Source organism: Arabidopsis thaliana, chromosome 3 (assembly GCF_000001735.4).
Source record: "Arabidopsis thaliana chromosome 3, partial sequence".
Lineage (NCBI taxonomy): Eukaryota > Viridiplantae > Streptophyta > Magnoliopsida > Brassicales > Brassicaceae > Arabidopsis > Arabidopsis thaliana.
The window spans coordinates 17,387,490-17,407,870 of NC_003074.8; the positions used below are offsets into that span (position 1 = coordinate 17,387,490).

Below are 20,381 nucleotides of genomic sequence, written 5' to 3' on the forward strand. Positions count from 1 at the left end.
TGAAATGGATTTGAACGATAACCTTTTTAATTTAACTTAATTTTAATCGATAATTATTATTAATATATAATCATAAAACATATACACAAAAGAAAATAAAAGTAAAAGTGGTAAACAAGCCAACTAGGATGTTGATGATTACTATGTAATAAAATGGTAAAGTATGATACATGTTGATATTTACTAAACAAAATTATTGATTACATATTGAATTAATAGATAGATAAAAGAAAAGATTAGGTGAAGTGTTAAAAAAATAAAATCATAGTACATAGTCTAAAACAACTGGCACATTATTAAAAAAACTACGTACAAACCAATCAAAACAAAAAGTTAATAATACACATCATGTTCCCACGGTGACGTTCCAACAGAAACACATGAGCCCAACGCATAAACAAAACAAAAAAAAAGACAAACCAATGAAACCAATTTTAACTATTTAAATTTCAAAAAGAAAAGAAAAAACACTTGAGGGTCAATGATGTAAGGAGAAAATGGGTTAGCAATTATCCATTGGATCTATGCTTGCTTGTACCTCACAAACCGCAAAATCTTTCTTGAAGTCGTCTTAGGTTGACCAACTAAAAAAAGCGAGGGATACTTTGGTTTCGTCCATTTTTCACAATATGGTGAATTTAAGAAAGAAGTTTGAGATGAAACAGGCGAATCAGCCGGGTCGCGTCCCAAATTATTTCAGGAATAAATATCATGGATATGATGACGATATGCCGAATTTGCTACCTACGTTCATCAAATTGTTGGATACTGAGAAGGACGAAGACGGTGCCGGCTTGAACGCTGCAGAGCAAATCGATAGGGAGTTAAAAAGCCGAAAATGTGATATTCTTAAGTTCCGCAACTTGACGATTCTCGAGCTTCCTCACTTGAACGAGTTTCTGTTTTCTACGGAGCTCAATCCCCCGATCAGTGACCAGGTGATATTTCTTTCTTTTTTTTCTGTTCCAAAATTAACCAAAGAAATAGGTTGGTCGTTACTTCTGGTTTGTTTTTGGAAATAAGAACACATTTTGTAAGAGTTAGGTTTCTGTTCTTCAGGTTCGTCATCGTGACATGAATGCTCCACTATCGCATTACTTCATTCACACTAGCCTCAAATCCTACTTTACGGGAAATAATGTCTTTGGGAGATTATACAGCATTGAGCCCATCATTGATGCACTTAAACAAGGTGTGAGAGTGGTTGAACTAGATCTTTTGCCTTTTGGTAAAGACGGCATATGCGTTAGGCCAAAATGGTATATTCTGTTCTGCCTCTTTACTTCATGAAAACTTATACAGCTTGCTTTGAGCTTCTGGTTTAATTATGAACTTGATAGGAACTTTGAAAAGCCTCTAGAATTGCAAGAGTGTTTGGATGCTATCAAACAGCATGCCTTTACCCCCACGAGGAGTTATCCCGTGATAATTACGATCAAGGACAGCTTGAAACCGGATCTTCAATCCAAAGTTACTCAGGTTTATAATGTTCTTTTTCTCCTCGTTTTTCTCATATTATTACGTATTCTAATTCTTTTGGTATGATATATTGTTGCATATGTAGATGATAGATCAGACATTTGGTGATATGGTATACCACGAAGACCCCCAACAAAGCTTGGAGGAATTTCCTTCACCAGCAGAACTACAAAATAAGATATTAATATCACGAAGACCACCAACAAAATTGTTATATGCTAAAGCCGTTGAGAATGGGGTTGAGCTTGAGATACAAGAGGGGTCAACAGATAAGAATTACCAGAGTGTTGTTGGCTTTCATGCAGTGGAACCAAGAGGCATGCTACAAAAAGCATTAACAGACGACGTCCAACAACCAGGATGGTACGAAAGAGATGTTATAAGGTATTGTTGAGTTAAATAAGTTTATACTACATACCAAAACCCTTACTCAACATGTTGAGAGTAGTTGCCTCTCAAATACTAAAATATAACTGATTAGGAAATTCTTGACAATAAACAGCTTCACCCAAAATAAATTCTTGCGGACACGTCCAAAAAAACGCAACTTGTTGAGCAACCCCCCTTATAAACCTCAGAGAGCTTGGATGCACGGTGCACAAATGATTGCACTAAGCAGGCAGGTGTGACTCTAAACGTTTCTTTCTCTCTCTCTCTCTCTCTCTCTCTTTATCTGGTTTCTCTTGCTCATAACCAGTACTGGTTGCACAAGCATGTACGCATTGTGTGGAGAGCTTACCTATTGGAATCAGTTTCATGAATACATTATGTTGTACTACAGGACGACAAAGAAAAACTTTGGTTGATGCAAGGGATGTTTAGAGCAAATGGAGGGTGCGGTTACGTCAAGAAGCCGAATTTCCTTTTGAATGCAGGTTCTAGTGGAGTTTTCTATCCAACAGAGAATCCAGTGGTGGTGAAGACATTAAAGGTTTGTTTGTCATCCTACAACAATTATACTATGGTTCTATTTCTCACTTAGGATGGGTGATGACATTATATCTTGCAGGTCAAAATCTACATGGGAGATGGATGGATTGTGGACTTCAAGAAGCGGATAGGTCGACTGTCTAAGCCGGACTTATACGTTAGGGTACAAAAATCTAAATCAGGAGATGATACTTTAATTTCTTGGGTATGGAAATGAGTTTGATTTTGGTTCTTTAATCGCAAATGCACAGATCAGTATTGCCGGTGTACCCCATGATGAGAAGATTATGAACACGACAGTGAAAAACAACGAATGGAAACCTACTTGGGGAGAAGAATTCACATTTCCCTTGACCTATCCTGACCTTGCTTTGATTAGTTTTGAAGTTTATGACTACGAAGTATCAACTCCAGATTATTTTTGTGGTCAGACTTGTCTACCGGTTTCTGAACTAATAGAAGGAATTCGTGCTGTTCCGCTCTATGATGAGCGAGGTAAGGCATGCAGCTCGACAATGCTGCTCACACGTTTTAAGTGGTCTTAGCGTACAAGTTTCTTTCTCATTACCAAGTGGCGGCTCTTGATCTAGTGGTGTTTCTTAAAACCTTTCAAAGTTACGCTTTCTAGGACCCCTAGTTCAAGTTCCACCTGGAAGGGGGAAAGGGTTTAGGCAAGCTTAGATTGTGATACGGAAATAAGGTATTTGGTCCAGAAAAACTTGGCATTGGCATTTTACTTTGGAGACGAAAATAAAGTTTTCTCTTTTTCCTGTTATTTGTTGTCACTTCAAGTTTCTTTCACTTTTATTTTTGAATTTCTTTTACTGAATTACTGTCTTTTTATTTCAAAAACTATTTTTCATTCTTCTGCAAGTTCTTCTCGAGCTTGGTTCAAAACATATACATTTTTTTGGGGGGCATACTTTCTTAGGTTCAGCCGTTCAGGGTAACAACTTTTGATGGAACTGAAACTTAGTGATGAAGTAAATTAGTCATTCTTCATTTTGTGGTCATGTTAAAAATATATTTGTAAAAGTAAAAATAAAAGCGGATCTAGTTCCGAGTACTCCAGCCTCCAGGTATCCTATTTTTCATAGCAGATCTTATTTGGTCTATTGGTTTTGGATTTTTTTCATAGTGGATCTAGTTCCAACATTGACAAATGTGGTGACAATGCTAGGCCACATGTCACTATTTGCTTGGTCATCTTCTGACCGTTAAGTTTTCATCATCTAGTGACTTTCTCGTTTTATGTCACATTGTTTTCCATTTTCCTAGATTATACGTAAAACTCGTGACTTTACCTCGGTCTTATCATTCATCAGAGTTTAAAAATAGTCACCGGCGATCTTTAATCGGAGAAATGTAGATTAAATAAACTTTAAGCTATAAGATTTTGCATTGTCAATGCAAACTAGAATATTGATATAATTAAATTCTTTAGACCAACAAAAACCACCAATGAAGTAAGAGTAATGATCCAATAAAATGATGTCGTACCTGAAAGACTCAAAGCTTGGGATAAGAACAAGAAAGTGCAAGAAGATGAGAGAGAGAAGCAAGAGGATAAGTAAAGAGTCAACGTTGGAAAAGGCTTAGACAGGAAGACGACTAAGAAGACATCGTCTAGCTCATTTCAATGAAATTGAAAAGGAGAACCAAAAGGAGGCTGATGACATAGCCATGTGGAAAGGTAAAAAATAATGCGTACAAAGCAACGTTCTCTACCAAGAATACGTGGAACCACATCAGAGCTCTCTCTCCCACAGTTCCCTGGCGTCTGGTTCAATCATGGCAAACCTAAGTATTCGTTTTGTATTTGGCTTGCGGTGCAAGATAGACTATCAACCGGGGAGCATATGTTTTATATGGAACAGAAGAGCCTCAAGGCACTGTGTGTTATGTACGAACACTATGGAAACTCGGGATCATTTGTTCTTTTCATGCAATTATGTCTCGATAATATGGGCTGCGGTAGCTAAGAAGTTAATGAAGTCCAGATACACGATGGAATGGTCACAAATTTTGGCTCACGTCTCCGATAAATCTTTCTACCGAGTGGATGGTTTCCTAATCCGGTATGTAGTCCAAGCTACGGTACACATAGTTTGGAGAGAGAGAAATTGACGACGTCACGGAGAAACACCGAATTCCCCAACACAACTGATAGGTTGGATAGATAAGCAAGTCCGAAACCAGCTCACCACCAATCGACGTACGGGAGATCGACAATACGAAAAGGGGACTGGTTCAAAACCAGAAACTCACCATTTTCAATTCTACTTAAGAACATTTAAATCCAAATTTTTTCTCAGCTATTCCCTTTAATACACGTTGCACAAGTTGCAAAAAAGTTAACTTAGTTTATCTCTTTCACCTGAGTACATCAACGTTAATTAACGGTATCCCAGTCAAATGGGAGATCCCCCAGTCTTTGTATGCTTCTCTCAGTTTCTCCATGTCCAGATGCTCCATATCGATAATCGGGATATCCTTATCTTCGATCCGATCTAGACCCAGTTCAATGGATGTTTCTAGTCGGTTGGTTCGCTCATTAAATGAAAAGGCGAAACTCTGGTAGATACGGCTCTGGACTCGATGTTTCTGTTCTCTCTCTTAATTTTGTTAATAAAGGGTAAGAGTATTGTAACGACCGCGTCCCGCGTTCATAAAGAGGCCAGGTTGTTTTAGGAGAAAACTAGACCATGGTCAAGAAATGGACTAAAATACTTAGTCGGAAGAACGAGAAAGTTCAACCTGAACCAGCTAGGTGAGCTGGACAAACTAGGATGAACTAGCTAGCTAAGCTAGGTGAGCTAAACCAGCTGGAAGACTAGCTAACTCAGCTAGGTGAGCTGACCAACAGCTCGACTGAGCTCGGTGAGCTGATCAAGTACTGACCCAGCTGGTTGGTCCGGTCATCTGACACTCGAGTTGGTTGACTGTGGTAGCTCACGGGTGAAGAGATGTCTCGGCCAAAAGGTGTAAGGTCGAGCGGGTACCAACGAACGGTTGCATCACCAAAGGATACAAGGAACGGATGTGACCTTTCGAAAGAATGCAAGGAACGGATGTGACCTTTCGGAAGGGTGCCAAGAAGGGATGTGATGCTTTGAGAAGCATCCATTCGCCCCCTATATAAGGGAGGACGCCCAAGGCCTTTGGAATCATCTCACAACATTCAAAACACCACAAAACATTCTTAAAAGAGTCCCAACACATCCTGAAGTTGTTGGTCGGAAAGGGGGTGCGGCTCGGCGAGTATAACTCGACCGAACTGATGCGCATACTACCTCCCGGTCCAACGGTTCGATGGAGTGTAGAGGATGGAGAGGGTAGACCGTTCGTCTTAGAGACGAATCGGATCTGGTAGACCGATCGTCGGATCGGATCGGCCAGACCGATCGTCGGACGGATCGGATCGGCCAGACCGATCGTCGGACGGATCGGATCGGCCAGACGGTCAATTCCCTAACGTGTACCTTAACTAATAAGTTAGATCGTTACATACCTTGGCCAATATGCGGATTTGACTCCTTAGCCCATTTGTCGCCTTATTCCATTTGTTTAACGATTCTAATCCGATCGTGTATTGATGGACCAATCTATATCGTTACTTAGCCATATAACCAACCAACCCCACTGATCTAAGTACAACGATAGAGATTGGGGATCGTACGATTCCCTTGTTTCACGATGGCCGAATTAAACTATTGGCTCATTGGTCCATCCGTTCTCCAGACGTACGTCCCTCCGGCTACATGGTGAACGATTGAGCGCTCGGCTTATCGAACTATCCATGTTTCCGATCCGGTCGTTTAACACTACGACCGCCCACGGTTTACTAACCGTTTACCCGTCCGGTCCATGGTGGTCGATAAAGCTTTCGGCTTAATGATCCATCCATGCGGTCCGAACGATATCCTTATCACACCCAAGGGTCCGTGGATTCATCCATCGGATCATCGTAGGCTAGCCCATGAAATCCTTCCTCCGTCGGCGTTAGGTTTGCTCACGGGTCCAACATCCGTTTTGTCCATCGGTTCCCACCGTGGACTTTCCCGTTGGTTATCCGTCGAGTCACCCTTTGGTCTTACCGATCTCCGATCGGTTTCACCATGGCTAAGGAGATAGATACATGAAGGCAGCCGCGATATTGATCCCATATGGTGAATCACGTTCCTTACCCATTCTTGGTGCTTTCTCCCTTTACCGGTAAGATTGCATCCATGGGCGACCCTTGGGTGTGTCCGGATGCACTTATCCTTGTGCTTCCTCGAACACTTTTCTCGATCCATCCCATCCGACGATCAGTCTATCTGACCCTTCCGTCTGACGATCGGCCTGTCCCATCCGATCCGTCCGACGATTGGTCTGTGCGATCCAATCCGTCTGGCCGATCCGATCCGATCCGACGATCGGTCTACCAGATCTGATTCGTCTCTAAGACGAACGGTCTACCCTCTCCATCCTCTACACTCCATCGAACCGTTGGACCGGGAGGTAGTATGCGCATCAGTTCGGTCGAGTTATACTCGCCGAGCCGCACCCCTTTCCGACCAACAACTTCAGGATGTGTTGGGACTCTTTTAAGAATGTTTTGTGGTGTTTTGAATGTTGTGAGATGATTCCAAAGGCCTTGGGCGTCCTCCCTTATATAGGGGGCGAATGGATGCTTCCCGAAGCATCACATCCCTTCCTGGCATCCTTCCGAAAGGTCACATCCGTTCCTTGCATCCTTCCGAAAGGTCACATCCGTTCTTTGTATCCTTTGGTGATGCAACTGTTCGTTGGTACCCGCTCGACCTTACACCTTTTGGCCGAGACACCTCTTCACCCGTGAGCTACCACAGTCAACTAGCTCGAGTGTCAGATGACCGGACCACCCAACTGGGTCAGTACTCGATCAGCTCACCGAGCTCAGTCGAGCTGTTGGTCAGCTCACCTAGCTGAGCTAGCTAGTCTTCCATCTGGTTTAGCTCACCTAGCTTAGCTAGCTAGTTCATCCTAGTTTGTCCAGCTCACCTAGCTGGTTCAGCTTGAACTTTCTCGTTCTTCCGACTAAGTATTTTAGTCCATTTCTTGACCATGGTCTAGTTTTTTCCTAAAACAACCTGGCCTCTTTATGAACGCGGGACGCGGTCGTTACAAGTCTACCCCCTTAAACTGAATTCGTCCTCGAATTCGGCGTGTGTAAGATCTTGCTTACTCCCTAACTCGGGACACGGACGTTACAAGTATCTTCATTGCACAACTCTATTTTTTCCTTTATTTTATAGTAAAAATAGGTTATTTTTCTCCATTGTATGTCTTTAAAATAGAGTTACTTCAAAAATAGAGACAAAATCTAGAAATTACTCTATATATAGAGTAAAAAAGAAAACTATTCTATATTTTTTCTATTTTAGAAGAAAATCTATTTTACAGACATGAAATAAAGCAAAATCAACAATATTTTCTGTAGCACAGAAAAAAAAATAAAGTTGAACATTGGAGATAATCGATGCATATATCCAACCATCATATTATATTTATATACCAAATGAAACGTTACTAAGATAGTCAATGCATGTATCCAACCATCACATGCCCAACTCAAGACCAACGTAGGTCCGCCCCTGCATGTGATTATGTTGCGTAATTTATGCATAGATTATATGTATGGCACACATGCATTTGTTTGGACTTAAGTTTGCAGATCATCAATAATAATTTATTTTTTTCTCTAGAGGTTGTTCAATATACGAATTAGAAGGCTTCATCATGTCTACATATAAAGAGAAATGGCGAGACAAAGTTTCACCCGAAGCTCGGTTAAAAAAAACTCTTTGTACTAAAACTAACACATCGTAAAAACATTTTTGTTATTTTAGTGACTTTTCAAGACTTTGGATTGTCATTTATCTTATGTGAGGTCTAATAGCCACCTAAGGTAAAGCTTTCCATCAACCAATTTTTTTAGATAATCGCCGAAAATTCTCGATAAATAGATATATACTAGTGATGACTCCACTATGTGTGTATATTCATGGTTTAAAAATGAGAATATATATGTATAAATCCCAATTTAAATCTCACTAACTAGATCATAACCCGTGCTATACAGCACGGGCATTAATATTTTGTATAAATTAAATTGTATACTTTATTTGAATTACATAAGAAATAGTATAATATAAAAGTGATACTATAATATTTTTCAATGTTTTTACTATTTGGATATAATATTGCATTGGATTGACTTTGTTTAAAAATGTTATTTTTATAATAAATACAACATATGTAGTTTTAAGTAAATATGTAAAATTTGTATACAAATTGTTTTGGTAAGAAACATGTTTCCTTTGTATTAGAGGATCTAATTTTTGGCCTAACTTAAAATTAGTCTGTGTATAGTATTTTGGTTATATTTGTGAACCTAATTGGGCCCTATATTAGATTATATTTGTATAGTATTTTGGTTATATTTGTGAACCTAATTGAGTCCTACATAAGATTATCTTTGATAGGGCTCACGAAAAAACGGACCCGATAACCAATCCAATATCCGAACAAAAAAACCGGGTTAGGGCGAGTTAGAATTTTAGGAAATTTCCTTACTGGGTAGAGTTTTAATACCCGTGGATATCCGATTGGTCCAAAAATTACCCGTTACGCAAAAAGGGTATTCAAAAACCCAAACATTAATTTAATATCCAAAATATTAATTATCTTTAATCGTAATATAATCTAATTATCTAAGATTATAATTATAAATCTAAATATGTCAATTAATTAATTTTGGACCTAAATATCCAAAACAACTAAACTATTCAAAAATTATTTATTATGTTTGTCAAAATTTAGTAAAATATATTCAAATATAATTAAATTTATTAAAACTTAACAAATTTAAAAGTTTTTTTTGTTTGGAGACCCGCTATCTACATACAAAATACCCGTTTCTATTTTTTTAGGAATTTTTAGGGCCTAAAACTTTTTATCCAAACTGATCCAAACCCAAATGGACCCGACCCGAACCAGAACCAAATATTTAGAATTATTCTATTGGGTAGTAAATCATATACCCATTAATCCCAAACCCGAACGGGTTCTACCCGAACTCGAATGGGTTACTCATATAAATATGAGAAGTGAACTATAATAATTAATAAAAATTAATATGATAATTTAGATATCAAATCTAATTTGTTGATTTTAATTGGTTACTTTTTTGGAAATTAATAATGTATTTCGTTTTTTAATTTAATTTAATTAATTAAATTAGTTTTTGACTTTTTAATTTTTAAAGAGATGAATTAATTTACTCTTTAAAATTTTAATTTTAATGGCATACCTATGTAATTACTTACAAAATATAAGGTTACATTTAAAATGTACTTCCCAAATAATATAGTAGGATTTATGTTGTTTAGAAGTCATTTCATTAAATGCTTCTCTTTGATATTTTATTTCACCATCAAAAGGTTTTAAACAAATACATATGTAATTTACAATTTATATTTCAAAAACAAATTATTAAGCCCACGCATTGCGTGAGTTTCCTAGTGACAATAATACAAACAACAAAAATGAATGTTTTTTAGGAATATATCCCATGAAAATACAAATAAAACATATGGAACAAATATATAATAAAACATCTATACTATTAATTGGGAATCATTGAAAACTAAACATATTACAAAGAATGCCATTAGAATTTTTGAATTCTAAGAATAAATGAATGGTTTCGTAGAAGGGTAAAATGAACATTTAGTATTACAAAACGCGCGGATCCTCGGTATATAGATCGGGTCTAGACTGGATAGCACGCGGATGTTACGAATCATTTAATTTTGGTTGCGTAATAACCCAATTGGGCTTATTGGGCTTAACCAATTAGGGCATTTATGATGCATTTGAATTTAAGCTTGATATCTGCACTGATTAAAACTTATTACAGATTTGGTTCAGTTACATTAAAAAATATTTCCATAACAAACAAATATTCTATAACAATATGACAAAACGGATATTTATATACCAACCTAATTCCATATTTTCCGTTGATTAAAACATAACTTCTCTCCTTATATTCCTTATATTCAATTTTCAGTTAATGTATTTCTATAACAAACAAAGCTATAAATTTGAATTAGAAAAAGCATAATTCAAAATTTATCCTACACCAAACTAATCCCATATATTCCGATGATTATGGAAAACTTATCTTTTTATATTTCAAAAAAAAAAATCAATTATATTCATACTGGAACAAATCAAGCATATTCCATATTAATCCTAATTCAAAAATCTTCTCTTTGGTGTTAATTTTCTAAACCCTAAAACAATCTAGCCGACCATTTTAACTATAAATATAGATGCATAATTCCATTGAAGATACACACAAAAATTTTCACCACGAAAAATTGCTATTGGTACTCCTTATAATAAAATGGCTGCAAATCTTGGCAACAATGGAGATGATTATGGCGTTTACATTTGTATGTATAGATTCGATTTTCACTAGATCTTTTACTCTTTACAGTCTTACAATAATCATTAACAGATCCTATTATTAATACGACTTTATTCTTTTCTATATAGGGTGCTTTGATTCATGCTAATATTTTGATTCATGCTAATATTAAGAAACATCAAGTGAACAAGCTTTAAAGATTCATCAGATCTGAGAGTGTAGAATTATGGAAAATTTTACACTTACATGGGGTAAAAATAACTAAAAAACACACACCAACCAACAAAAAAAGGCACATCAACAGCTTTCTTCTTGGTCATAGCATCCATAGATGAAGAAAAGGTTTTCATCTCTTACTATATCTTATAAATCCTTCGTTCTTGGTCTTTGATTTTGGCGTCTCTCTTCATCGGAGATTAGAAGAGAAACCACATCAAGAAAATAAATAAGAGATAATGTCTGATGAGCATTCTGTGAAAGAGAAACGAAAACGATGACTTGATGAGGGTGAAGTTGGAGAGAGAATAAAAAGAAAGTTGCTTCCTTTCAGTTTTGTTTTTCTAATTCACTCATTTATTCATTTTTCTATGTGTCACAAAGTATTAAAGTGTTCTATTTTATACTTTCGATTGGTATCATATTTCATTTTTTCATGGTGCGTCGTTATGTACAATTTTGTCAAACAAATATCAATGCACCGAAAAACAAAGTATCTACAATTAGCGTGGACGATGTTTAAGTGTCATATTAGGACTAAGATCAAACGTTACATAATATTACTAAATAATCTTAAATGCATGGTCTAAGTCTAAACTAAAGCTCATAATTCATTTCAGTGTGATTTACTATGTTTTGTGGTTTACCTGTCAATTCTCTCCGATTTGTTTTCATTAGTAAATTTCCAAATGAGGCACATCGATATAATTAATCCATTGAAAATTTGGAATGTCAATCCTTTAGTAATATACTAAATTGTTTTGGCAAGAAACTTAAATTTGGAGAGTGCATATATGATACCAAAGATTTTGCTGATTTTATGAATATATTTTTAGCCAAACATGGGTTTTAAAAAAAATATTTGCAATAAGACAAGAATTGTTCTAAACACAATTAGCTGTCCAAAAAAGAATCAGTAATATACTTAATACAAAATAAAATCGAATAGAGAAAATGTGTTAAAGAATCTTGCAAATTGGGTCTGTATGTATTTCAGCCTAAACAAAGTTTATATCTAATTCAGTTATTGGCCAGTAGTCAGTAGATTAAAATTTTAGAATGTTTTTTATCCATTACCAAATATAAGTTTGTAAACAATAATGTTGCATTACTAAAAAAAAATGTTGCACATCTTAAAATCAAATATCTAAGAATAACAAAATTTCTATTATAGGCCTTAACTTTACAACTGTAAAATGGTGTAAATAAAACATTAAATCTATTCAAATTTTATAACTAATCAAACTGAATTTTTTTTGCACCATTGTTTATGTTAAACACATAATATAACAATTAATTTTCTAATATCTATACTATTATGATATATCTCATTCACTACAAACCAAAAAAATAAATAAATTAAATACTACTTTAGAAAAAACTAAATTGAATATAAATTTAATACACCATATTTTTAAAAATATGAAATCCTGCACGTATGTGCGGGTCTAATTAAAGCGCGAATGACATTTGTAGCGGATAAAACAGAACAAGTAGTTCACGTGATTTTCCCGAAGGAAGCCCCTATGGAGAAGCTGAGTTTCCATCTCACTCTGTATCGTGATAGTAGGAACGAATCGCATAAGCGGCTTGCGTCATGGTAAGAAGAATAACGAAAACAACAGCAAAGGATGACAGAGCAGTCCATGGTGACTCAAAGTGCGTGTGCCTAAAGCCAGCCCATACTCCATTGTACGTTTTGGAGGTGTACTCGTTAACTCCCTCAAACACATTCCGTAAGTAACTTCTACGTGTGTCAAATACAACATCTTTACATATAGTTTTGAAAAACTGTGATACCTCATTCTCGTTGCCAAAGTAGTTCTCTATGATCCGCTTGTCGTTGTTCAAGAAAGTAGCATCTTCCTGATCGTTTAGAAGACATCCCATGAAAACCACGTAGCTTGTTATGTCGTTGGTACTCTCTGTGTAAAACTGTTCAAAGGCAACACAGTTGAGGAAGATTGAGCTGATGAAACCATCCAATCTTAACAGTGGTATCTGAAGCTTGTTCTTCTTTAATTTTATATCTAATATTGATTCAGCATCACTCCTTAACCTGAACTTTATCCCTTGGAGGCGAAGTCTTTTGGCCGACAGTATCAACGGAAATGTAGACTCTGACGATGATACTTCTCCGGATTTACCCTTAGAGTGTTGAAATTTCGAGGATGGTGTTGTTTCTGATTCACCCATAGATCTCATGCTAGGTATGAAGGTCTTACGGTTGAGGTCAAGAAGATGTTTAGCCCCGCGGTCTCTGTGTTTCGCCCAATATGTATCTGGTTTATCTATTGAGAGGTTGAAGAAGCTAAACGCCATCCTGTTTAGATCACCAGGTGACCCTATTCCTGATTTATCAAATATAGTTCGAAGAACAAAGAAAGGGACCTGATTTTCCAAGAGGAGAAGATCACTCTGAATAGATGCCAAAATCCAGGGGATCGTGAAGATTGGATCCTTATTCATATCCAAATCTATCTTTCTTGACACGATAAGTAACAACATGAGAATGAAGCACCCATCCAAAATCATCATAGACACCAGTTCTGATTTTTCTATCCTAAGTTCCTCAGAATAAGAAGCTCTTATCTTGTGTTGCAAAGCACCTACTGCCGCATACAAGACGTTTTCGTCCATTCCTTTCTTTGTTGCCCTGTCTACGAAAAGCTCCAGAAACCGAAACTTGTGCTGCTGAATCATTTGGAGGTGATTTTCTCCGTAATGATAAGGACCAATGGAAACAACTTTGGGCTTATAGGCTTTAGGATTCACCTCTGCGAGGCTATCAGGGATTCTGAAGATGCAGCAGGACGCCTTACCAGCTGATTCCAAAAGAATCAGTGGTTTCCCCGATGACTGTAAGTTGCGTTTGATATGAGATACAACACTTCTTTCACTACGTTGTCGTAATGGAGAAAGAGGACCTTCGTCGATAATACTAATAGCTATATCGGAAAGTGATGACGTTGATCTCGTCTCATCCTCCATAATTCAACCCCACTTGGATCCTGTTTTCCTGGATTCAGATCATCTATATTTGATTATCAAATTTCAAATTCAATTCAAATTCAATAAAAGAGTTTGGTTGGAGAACCGTTGATGAAATCTTACCAAGGGCGGGAGTAGTTGTACCGTGCGTTCTGCGCTCTTATCTTCATTCCTGCTGTAGTATCTTTAAGTCTTTTGTTTACGTTTTTTTTGCTTTTTTCTTTTTCAGAAGTCTTTTGTTTTTGTTTTATTCTTGACTCTTGCGAGGAAGGTAATTATAATTTGTAAGCGACTAGTCAGTCTCGTCGGCCCACCACTGGTCCATTCAAGTGGGGATCAAATCCATTCACGCCAGAGAAGACGCATTTTTGGTAGAATTGTCAAAATATGTAAACCAACACAATACACTAATGTTGCTGTCAAAGAAGAAAACAACTAGATTTTAACCCGCGGTACACCGCGGAAACAATTTATTTTTTAAAGTTAATATACATAAAAGTTTGCAAATTGTATCTATCTATAAAATATTTTTATTTTGTAGTTTACAACTGTTATTAAGTAACATCCTGCCAAACCCGTCCCGCCCACCCGTCCCGTAAAAAAATCATTTATTTTATTAATGTTAATCTTATTTATGATATGTTTATGAATTATTGTCTAAATATTTTGTAATTTTGTAGTAATTAAACGTTATCAAATATCTCTGCGGTTTGATGATTATAATCGAATTGTTATAGTCATGGAGAAAATCAATATCAAAAATGATAATTTTGAAGTAATTAAATGATAGTAAATATTTTGGAAGTTTTATTTTAATAACTAATGTGGAGAGATTTAGGGAAGATTGTTAAATGTCAAATATTTATTTCGAAGATGTTTTTTTTAATTATCAAAAACAAACATTAAAATTCAGTGGCAGTCATTGTAAATAAGTCCCAACTACAGGATTTATTTCACAAAATAACTGCAAAAATGTATATATAGATGTCAAAAAAAAAACAAGGGAGATTTGCAAAACTACACTTATTCTAATAACCTTTTGTAAAAGTGTCTTTTTCTGAAGGCCATTTTTAAAACTACCTCTTCTAATATGCCAAATGACTGTCTTACCCTCTGAATGATTAGGTTTCACGTTGGTTTCCTCTCCGATTTTCCTCTTCTTCATTTTGGCACAAACTTCTTCGTTTTCCTCTTTGATTTTCCTCTCCGATTTCACTCAAAATCGCCGGCGAATTTCCTCTCCGATTTCACTCAAAATCACCGACGAATTCCCTCTCCGATTTCACTCAAAATCGCCAACGAATTTCCTCTCCGATTTCACTCAAAATCGCCGACGAATTTTTTTTCTGAGAAACCCCAAAATCGCCGACAAATTTCCTCTCCGATAAACCTGTTCTTCGCTGAAGGATTCAGATCATTTCTCTACGACGCAAACAATCCCCAGAGATATCGATAGATCCGACGGTAACCGTTTTTATAATCGATTTTATAATCGATTTTATAGTCGATTTTATAGTCAATTTTATAGTAGATCTGACGCTGTTTCATAACATGTTTTGCAGATGGATTCAGAGAGTGAAATCCTTACATTGCCTGAACAAATCTACAGAGAAGGTGAGGAATCTATTGCACTGGGAACCGTTCAACAATACTCGGATTGGAATTTAGTTAGTAAAGTAGAGGAAGCTTTAGGCGAGTGTTTATTTCAGAAGATTAGAAGTTCGTTTCTTGGTCCTCTAGTTGAATTGGGACCAAAAATGAAGGCTAAGAAGGGAATCAGATTTTCTGGAAAAATCTTTCACTATCTCATGCAGCAGAGAGTGAAAACAAAAGGATCAACTCTTTGGTTTAGAGTTGATTCTCAACCTATCCGTTTCTCCTTGAGAGAGTTCTATCTCACAACAGGTAATAAAGTTTTACAATCGTTTTTAAAGCTTAATTAACTGTCGTAGAATGATTTACAAGGCATTTGCATAACTGTTTGCGTAGTTTACAATCGTTTTTAAAACATAAGTAAGTGTCATAGATAATTTACAAGGGATTTTAAAAGCTTTTAAAAGGGGTTTACTTCATTAACAATCGTTTAAGAAGCATAAGTTAGTGGCAGATAATGATTTACAAGGGATTTTAAAAAGGGTATGCATGGTTTACAACCGTTTTTAGGCATAAGTAACTAGCATAGAATAATTTACAAGGGATTTTAAAAGCTTAAAGAAGTGTTAAACACGTTTACAAGGGATTTTAAAAGCATAAGTAAGTGTCTTAAAACGATTTACAAGGGATTTTAGAAGTGTTTGCATAGTTTACAATCGATTTTAAAAACATAAGTAAGTGGCATAGAATATTTACAAGGGATTTTAAAACCTTTTCTAAGGGTTAAACATGATTAGCAATCGTTTTTTAAGCATAAGTAAGTTGAATAGAATGATTTACAAGAGATTTTAAAAGCTTTTAGAAGGGTTAAACATGATTTACAATCGTTTTTAAAGCATAAGTAAGTGCCATATAATGATTTACAAGGGATTTTAAAAGTGTCTGCATGGTTTACAATCGTTTTTAAAACCATAAGTTAATGGCATTGAATGATTTATAAGGGATTTTAAAAGCTTTTAAAAGCTTTTAAAAGTGTTAAACATGATTTACAATCGTTTTTAAAGTATTTACTATAAAACCTGTAATAATAGTCTCTACACTGTCTTTTGTTCATACAGGAATTCAATGTGAACCTGTTCATAGGGAACTTCGACGAAAGGGGAAAGATCCTGTAAAAGAACCATACTTTTGGGCTAATAAAGAATCCTATACTCTTGGTGATCTCGAAGATCGATTGTTTTTAAAACCTAAGGAAGGTGAACCTGCTGTTGAAGATGAAGAAAAGTTGTGTCTTGCTGCAGTAGTGTTGACTGAAGGAATTCTTTTGACACCATATGGAAAAGAGAAGATACCTTTGCCAAGATTGCAGCATGCTTCTGATTTTGAGATGTACACAGCCCAACCGTGGGGTAAAGAAGCATTCAGTGTTCTATCAAATTCAATTCTGAGAATGGACGAGAAAACTTGGGCAAAAGAGAAATATGATTTGAGAGGATTTGGACTAGCGCTAACAATATGGGTGTTGAGCGCAGTTCCAGCATTTGGTGCAGCATATGGAGTTAAAGATAAGGAATTCCAATCTGAATATCCATTGATATTGAAGTGGAAAAGCACTACTACTCCAGAGTTTTTCAAGATCGTAAACCTTGTAAATGATGTTTCTGAGGTAAGCTTTTGTCTATTTACAGAATTCTTTAAATGGTTTTGAGATTTGAAGTTCTGCTTTCTCAAGATTTGTAATGTTATTGTAACTTCGCAGATTGAGGTGAATACAATTATTGGAAACCCAGAAGACTTCAAGTCTTTAGTTCCTGATTTCCACACAGACGACGTAGAATTCCAACAGGTTTTGGAACTTGTTAAGATGGGCTACAGATTGAAGAAAACTGAATGGAATACAAGATGCGTTGATGTTTGTGTTGCCCTTGAAGAAGTAGGTCAAAACAAAATCAATAACAAAATATCTGATAGCGAGAAGCTTGACAGGATTTTGACAATCCTTGAAGATCTTAACAAGAGAGTCGAGCTGATTGAGAGGATTTTGGACATTAGAATGGAGGAAAAGAATAATCAGAGATCTGAGGAAGATGAAGAAAGAAAACAAGAAGATGAAGGAGTAGAAAGACAACCAGAGGTAATTGTAAATGTTTCTTTAAAAGCTATTTGAAAGGAAATGTTTTACAATGTATTTTAAAGGTTAAATACGTAGTAAACCTTTACAATGTACTCTTTTTTTTCGCAGGCTGAAGAAGAAGGAGGACTAGAAAGAAAAGCAGAGGTAATTGAAAATCTTTACAAGCTATTTTATAGTCTACTAATTATGTTTTACCATCACGTTGGGTGTTTTGATTGACTTATTGTTTTTATTTTGTTACAGAATGACAATGAATCATTTGAAGATTCAATCCGAGAGCCAAACACACAGTATGGGAGCTATCCGGGTGATGATGAAAACATCCAACGTGATGTTGGTGATGAATTAGTTGAAGAATCATCAAAAGTACAGTAATTTATATCTCTAAAAGTCTTACAAAAATGATTAGTATCCTTTTTTATAATTTTACATTCTGTTATCTTTTCAAGGATATGTCTCCTACTCCACGATCCTCTACACTAAATTTCAATATTTTGTCTGAAGAAAGTCTGGATGTTCAAAAGGATAAGAAGAGAGTTAGCAGAGGAAGAAATGAGGTTAGCATTTAAAAAAATTTGTATTATCTAACCAAGTGTTTATAATATTTTTTTCAAATCTTTAAAAGTTTATCTTTCATGCAACTTCAGAACAAGAGAGTTAAACCAAGTGTTCATGCTGAGGATAATTTTAAAACAAGAAAACAGGTTAGTATTTGCAACAGTACTGTTTTTAAAAATTGTCAATTGTCTTGTTATGATATTTACAAGGGATTTTAAAAATACTTTTAATTGGTGTTTTTTACTATTCTAGATGCCGAGAAAGAGGCAGAAACAAGTTGATAGTGCTGATGTTGATATTCCAACAAGGAAAGAGGTTAGTATCTAATTTATTATGATTTTGAAAATTTTGTTTACAAGGTATTTTAAACATCTATTTTTTTTATTATTTTTGATAGGCACAAAGTAAGAAAAGGAAAATTATTGGCAATGATGGTGATAACGCTGATAATGATGGCGACAATGATGATTTTCAGCCCGCTCCGCAAAGAAAGAGTAAGCGGGGTACGGTTCCTTCCATTCATACCCAAGCACCTTTCACAGCTGAGAAGAAGAAGCATCCAATTTTGCATCCATTTGCGAAAGTTGATGCCACAAGACTTGAGAAATTGGCTGAATGGAAGAAGTCAAGGAAAAACAAGTGAGTTTTGTTAGTAAGATAGTGAGTTTTTTTTAATAATGGAAGAAGCATCATTGTTGACTGTTTTGTTGTTGTAGGCCACTATCAATCGCGGGAAATAATGTAGATACAAAGTGGTTTACAACCCTAGAGACGCCAGGGAAAGCAATCACAGCAACGGTATGTCTAAAAATCCTTGTAAAATTGGTAACCCATGAATTACATATAGTTTTTAAAGCATCATTAAGTTATTTACAAAAGTGATTTTAAAAAGGGTTACGTGGTTTATAAACAATTTTAAAAGATTAGAAAGTGGTAAAGAATGATTTACAAGGTATTTTAAAAAGGATTTACATGACTTGCAATCGTTTTTAACGGATTAGAAAGTGGTAAGAATTGATTTACAAGGAATTTTAAAAGCTATTAAAAAGGGTTTAATTGATTAACAATCGTTTTAGAAGCAGAACTTAGTGGCATAGAATGATTTATAAGGGATTTTAAAAGCTTTTAAAAGTATTTAACTTGATTTACAATCGTTAAAAAGCATAAGTATGTGGCGTAGAATGATTTACAAGGTATTTTAAAAAGGGTTTACATTTTTTACAATCGTTTTTAAAGGGGTTTTCTAATATGATAATTTTTATTTTTGTTGTGTTTAGCATGTTGATGCAGCTTTGGAGTTGATGAAAACGAGGAAGGAAAGCAATCCAGAATTATTCAAAAACAAATCAGTTGTATTTGTTGGATCGTCTTTCTTAAATGTGATTGATGAGTCATACATGGAGTTTTTGGATAACAAAGAGGGATTTCAGTTTCAGTCTGAAGAAATCAGTAAGCTGATAATAGAGGAAGAAACCAAGTGCATATTGGCTCATTTCTGTATCAAAGGAAAATGCTGGGTTGCCTTGCTCATCCACTTGGAACAGAAGACAGTTTGTATATGGGAATGTGCAGCTTCTTATTTAACAGAAGAAGTCAAGAAAAAATATGTTGCTGCCTACTCTATAGCTATGCCATACATTGTTCGGAACATCCTCAAAAAAGAAGACATGGATGTCTCTCCATTTAGCATCAAAGTCCTGACCACTTTTCCTCAGGTAACTTCTTTAAATATATCATAGTCTTAGAAATGAATATTCCGTAAGTCCTGACTTCTATAACTTCTTTGCTTAAGTAATTCTTTTGGTTTTTGGTTGTAGGCTCCTAGAAATGAAGAGTCTGGTATCTATATGCTGAAGTTTATGGAATGCTACTCAATGTATACCAGCCATTCAAACCTTGAAGGGAACATAATTCAAAACGTTAGGAATAAATTGGCTGCTGACATCTTCACCGAATTAGGGTCAGTCACTTTGTAAAAGTAGTAGACTTCTAATCAAAAAGTAGTGGAGTATAAGATAG

At 35.6% G+C, this 20,381-nt stretch overlaps 2 protein-coding genes, 1 long non-coding RNA gene, 1 other non-coding gene and 3 pseudogenes across 9 annotated transcripts; 3 read left to right on the forward strand and 4 right to left on the reverse strand.

The window, feature by feature from the left end:
- Nucleotides 1–393: 393 nt before the first annotated feature.
- Nucleotides 394–3,471, forward strand: PLC9 (phosphatidylinositol-speciwc phospholipase C9). The gene is made up of 8 exons (NM_114589.5): nucleotides 394–938; nucleotides 1,060–1,259; nucleotides 1,341–1,479; nucleotides 1,565–1,863; nucleotides 1,982–2,102; nucleotides 2,261–2,410; nucleotides 2,489–2,572; nucleotides 2,661–3,471. The coding sequence occupies exons 1-8, from the start codon at nucleotides 630–632 to the stop codon at nucleotides 2,952–2,954; spliced, it is 1,596 nt and encodes a 531-aa protein (NP_190306.2). The 5' UTR covers nucleotides 394–629; the 3' UTR covers nucleotides 2,955–3,471.
- Nucleotides 3,472–4,609: 1,138 nt separating this feature from the next.
- Nucleotides 4,610–6,210, reverse strand: AT3G47230 (annotated as a pseudogene; the record flags this gene model as incomplete). Its single annotated transcript has 5 exons — nucleotides 4,610–4,691; nucleotides 4,787–4,959; nucleotides 5,270–5,543; nucleotides 5,630–5,880; nucleotides 6,157–6,210.
- Nucleotides 6,211–6,371: 161 nt separating this feature from the next.
- Nucleotides 6,372–7,499, reverse strand: AT3G47240 (annotated as a pseudogene; the record flags this gene model as incomplete). The annotated part of the gene is made up of 5 exons: nucleotides 6,372–6,674; nucleotides 6,734–6,783; nucleotides 6,871–7,084; nucleotides 7,223–7,310; nucleotides 7,435–7,499.
- A 3,682-nt stretch (nucleotides 7,500–11,181) lies between these two features.
- On the forward strand, nucleotides 11,182–11,483 carry AT3G07675. The gene has a single exon (NR_141342.1). It is a non-coding gene; the product is annotated as an other RNA (long non-coding RNA).
- Nucleotides 11,484–12,267: 784 nt separating this feature from the next.
- Nucleotides 12,268–14,382, reverse strand: AT3G47250 (transmembrane protein, putative (DUF247)). 3 transcript variants are annotated; one of them, NM_180331.3, is made up of 2 exons: nucleotides 14,201–14,382; nucleotides 12,268–14,105 (listed from the first exon to the last, which is right to left on the reverse strand). In NM_180331.3, exon 2 carries the CDS (start codon nucleotides 14,075–14,077, stop codon nucleotides 12,635–12,637), a length of 1,443 nt encoding a protein of 480 aa, NP_850662.1. In that variant the 5' UTR covers nucleotides 14,078–14,105; nucleotides 14,201–14,382; the 3' UTR covers nucleotides 12,268–12,634. The 3 variants fall into 3 exon arrangements, with proteins under 3 accessions (NP_850662.1, NP_850661.1, NP_190309.1); NM_180330.3 differs by having other exon boundaries at nucleotides 12,268–14,120; NM_114592.3 differs by having other exon boundaries at nucleotides 12,388–14,207.
- Nucleotides 14,383–15,272: 890 nt separating this feature from the next.
- On the reverse strand, nucleotides 15,273–15,384 carry MIR2933b. Its single transcript, NR_141343.1, has one exon. It is a non-coding gene; the product is annotated as a microRNA ath-MIR2933b precursor (primary transcript).
- A 255-nt stretch (nucleotides 15,385–15,639) lies between these two features.
- On the forward strand, nucleotides 15,640–20,338 carry AT3G47260 (annotated as a pseudogene; the record flags this gene model as incomplete). Its single annotated transcript has 13 exons — nucleotides 15,640–15,982; nucleotides 16,789–17,336; nucleotides 17,403–17,804; nucleotides 17,913–17,948; nucleotides 18,048–18,170; nucleotides 18,254–18,361; nucleotides 18,452–18,508; nucleotides 18,615–18,677; nucleotides 18,760–19,001; nucleotides 19,079–19,160; nucleotides 19,640–19,811; nucleotides 19,950–20,077; nucleotides 20,180–20,338.
- Between the last annotated feature and the right edge of the window lie 43 nt (nucleotides 20,339–20,381).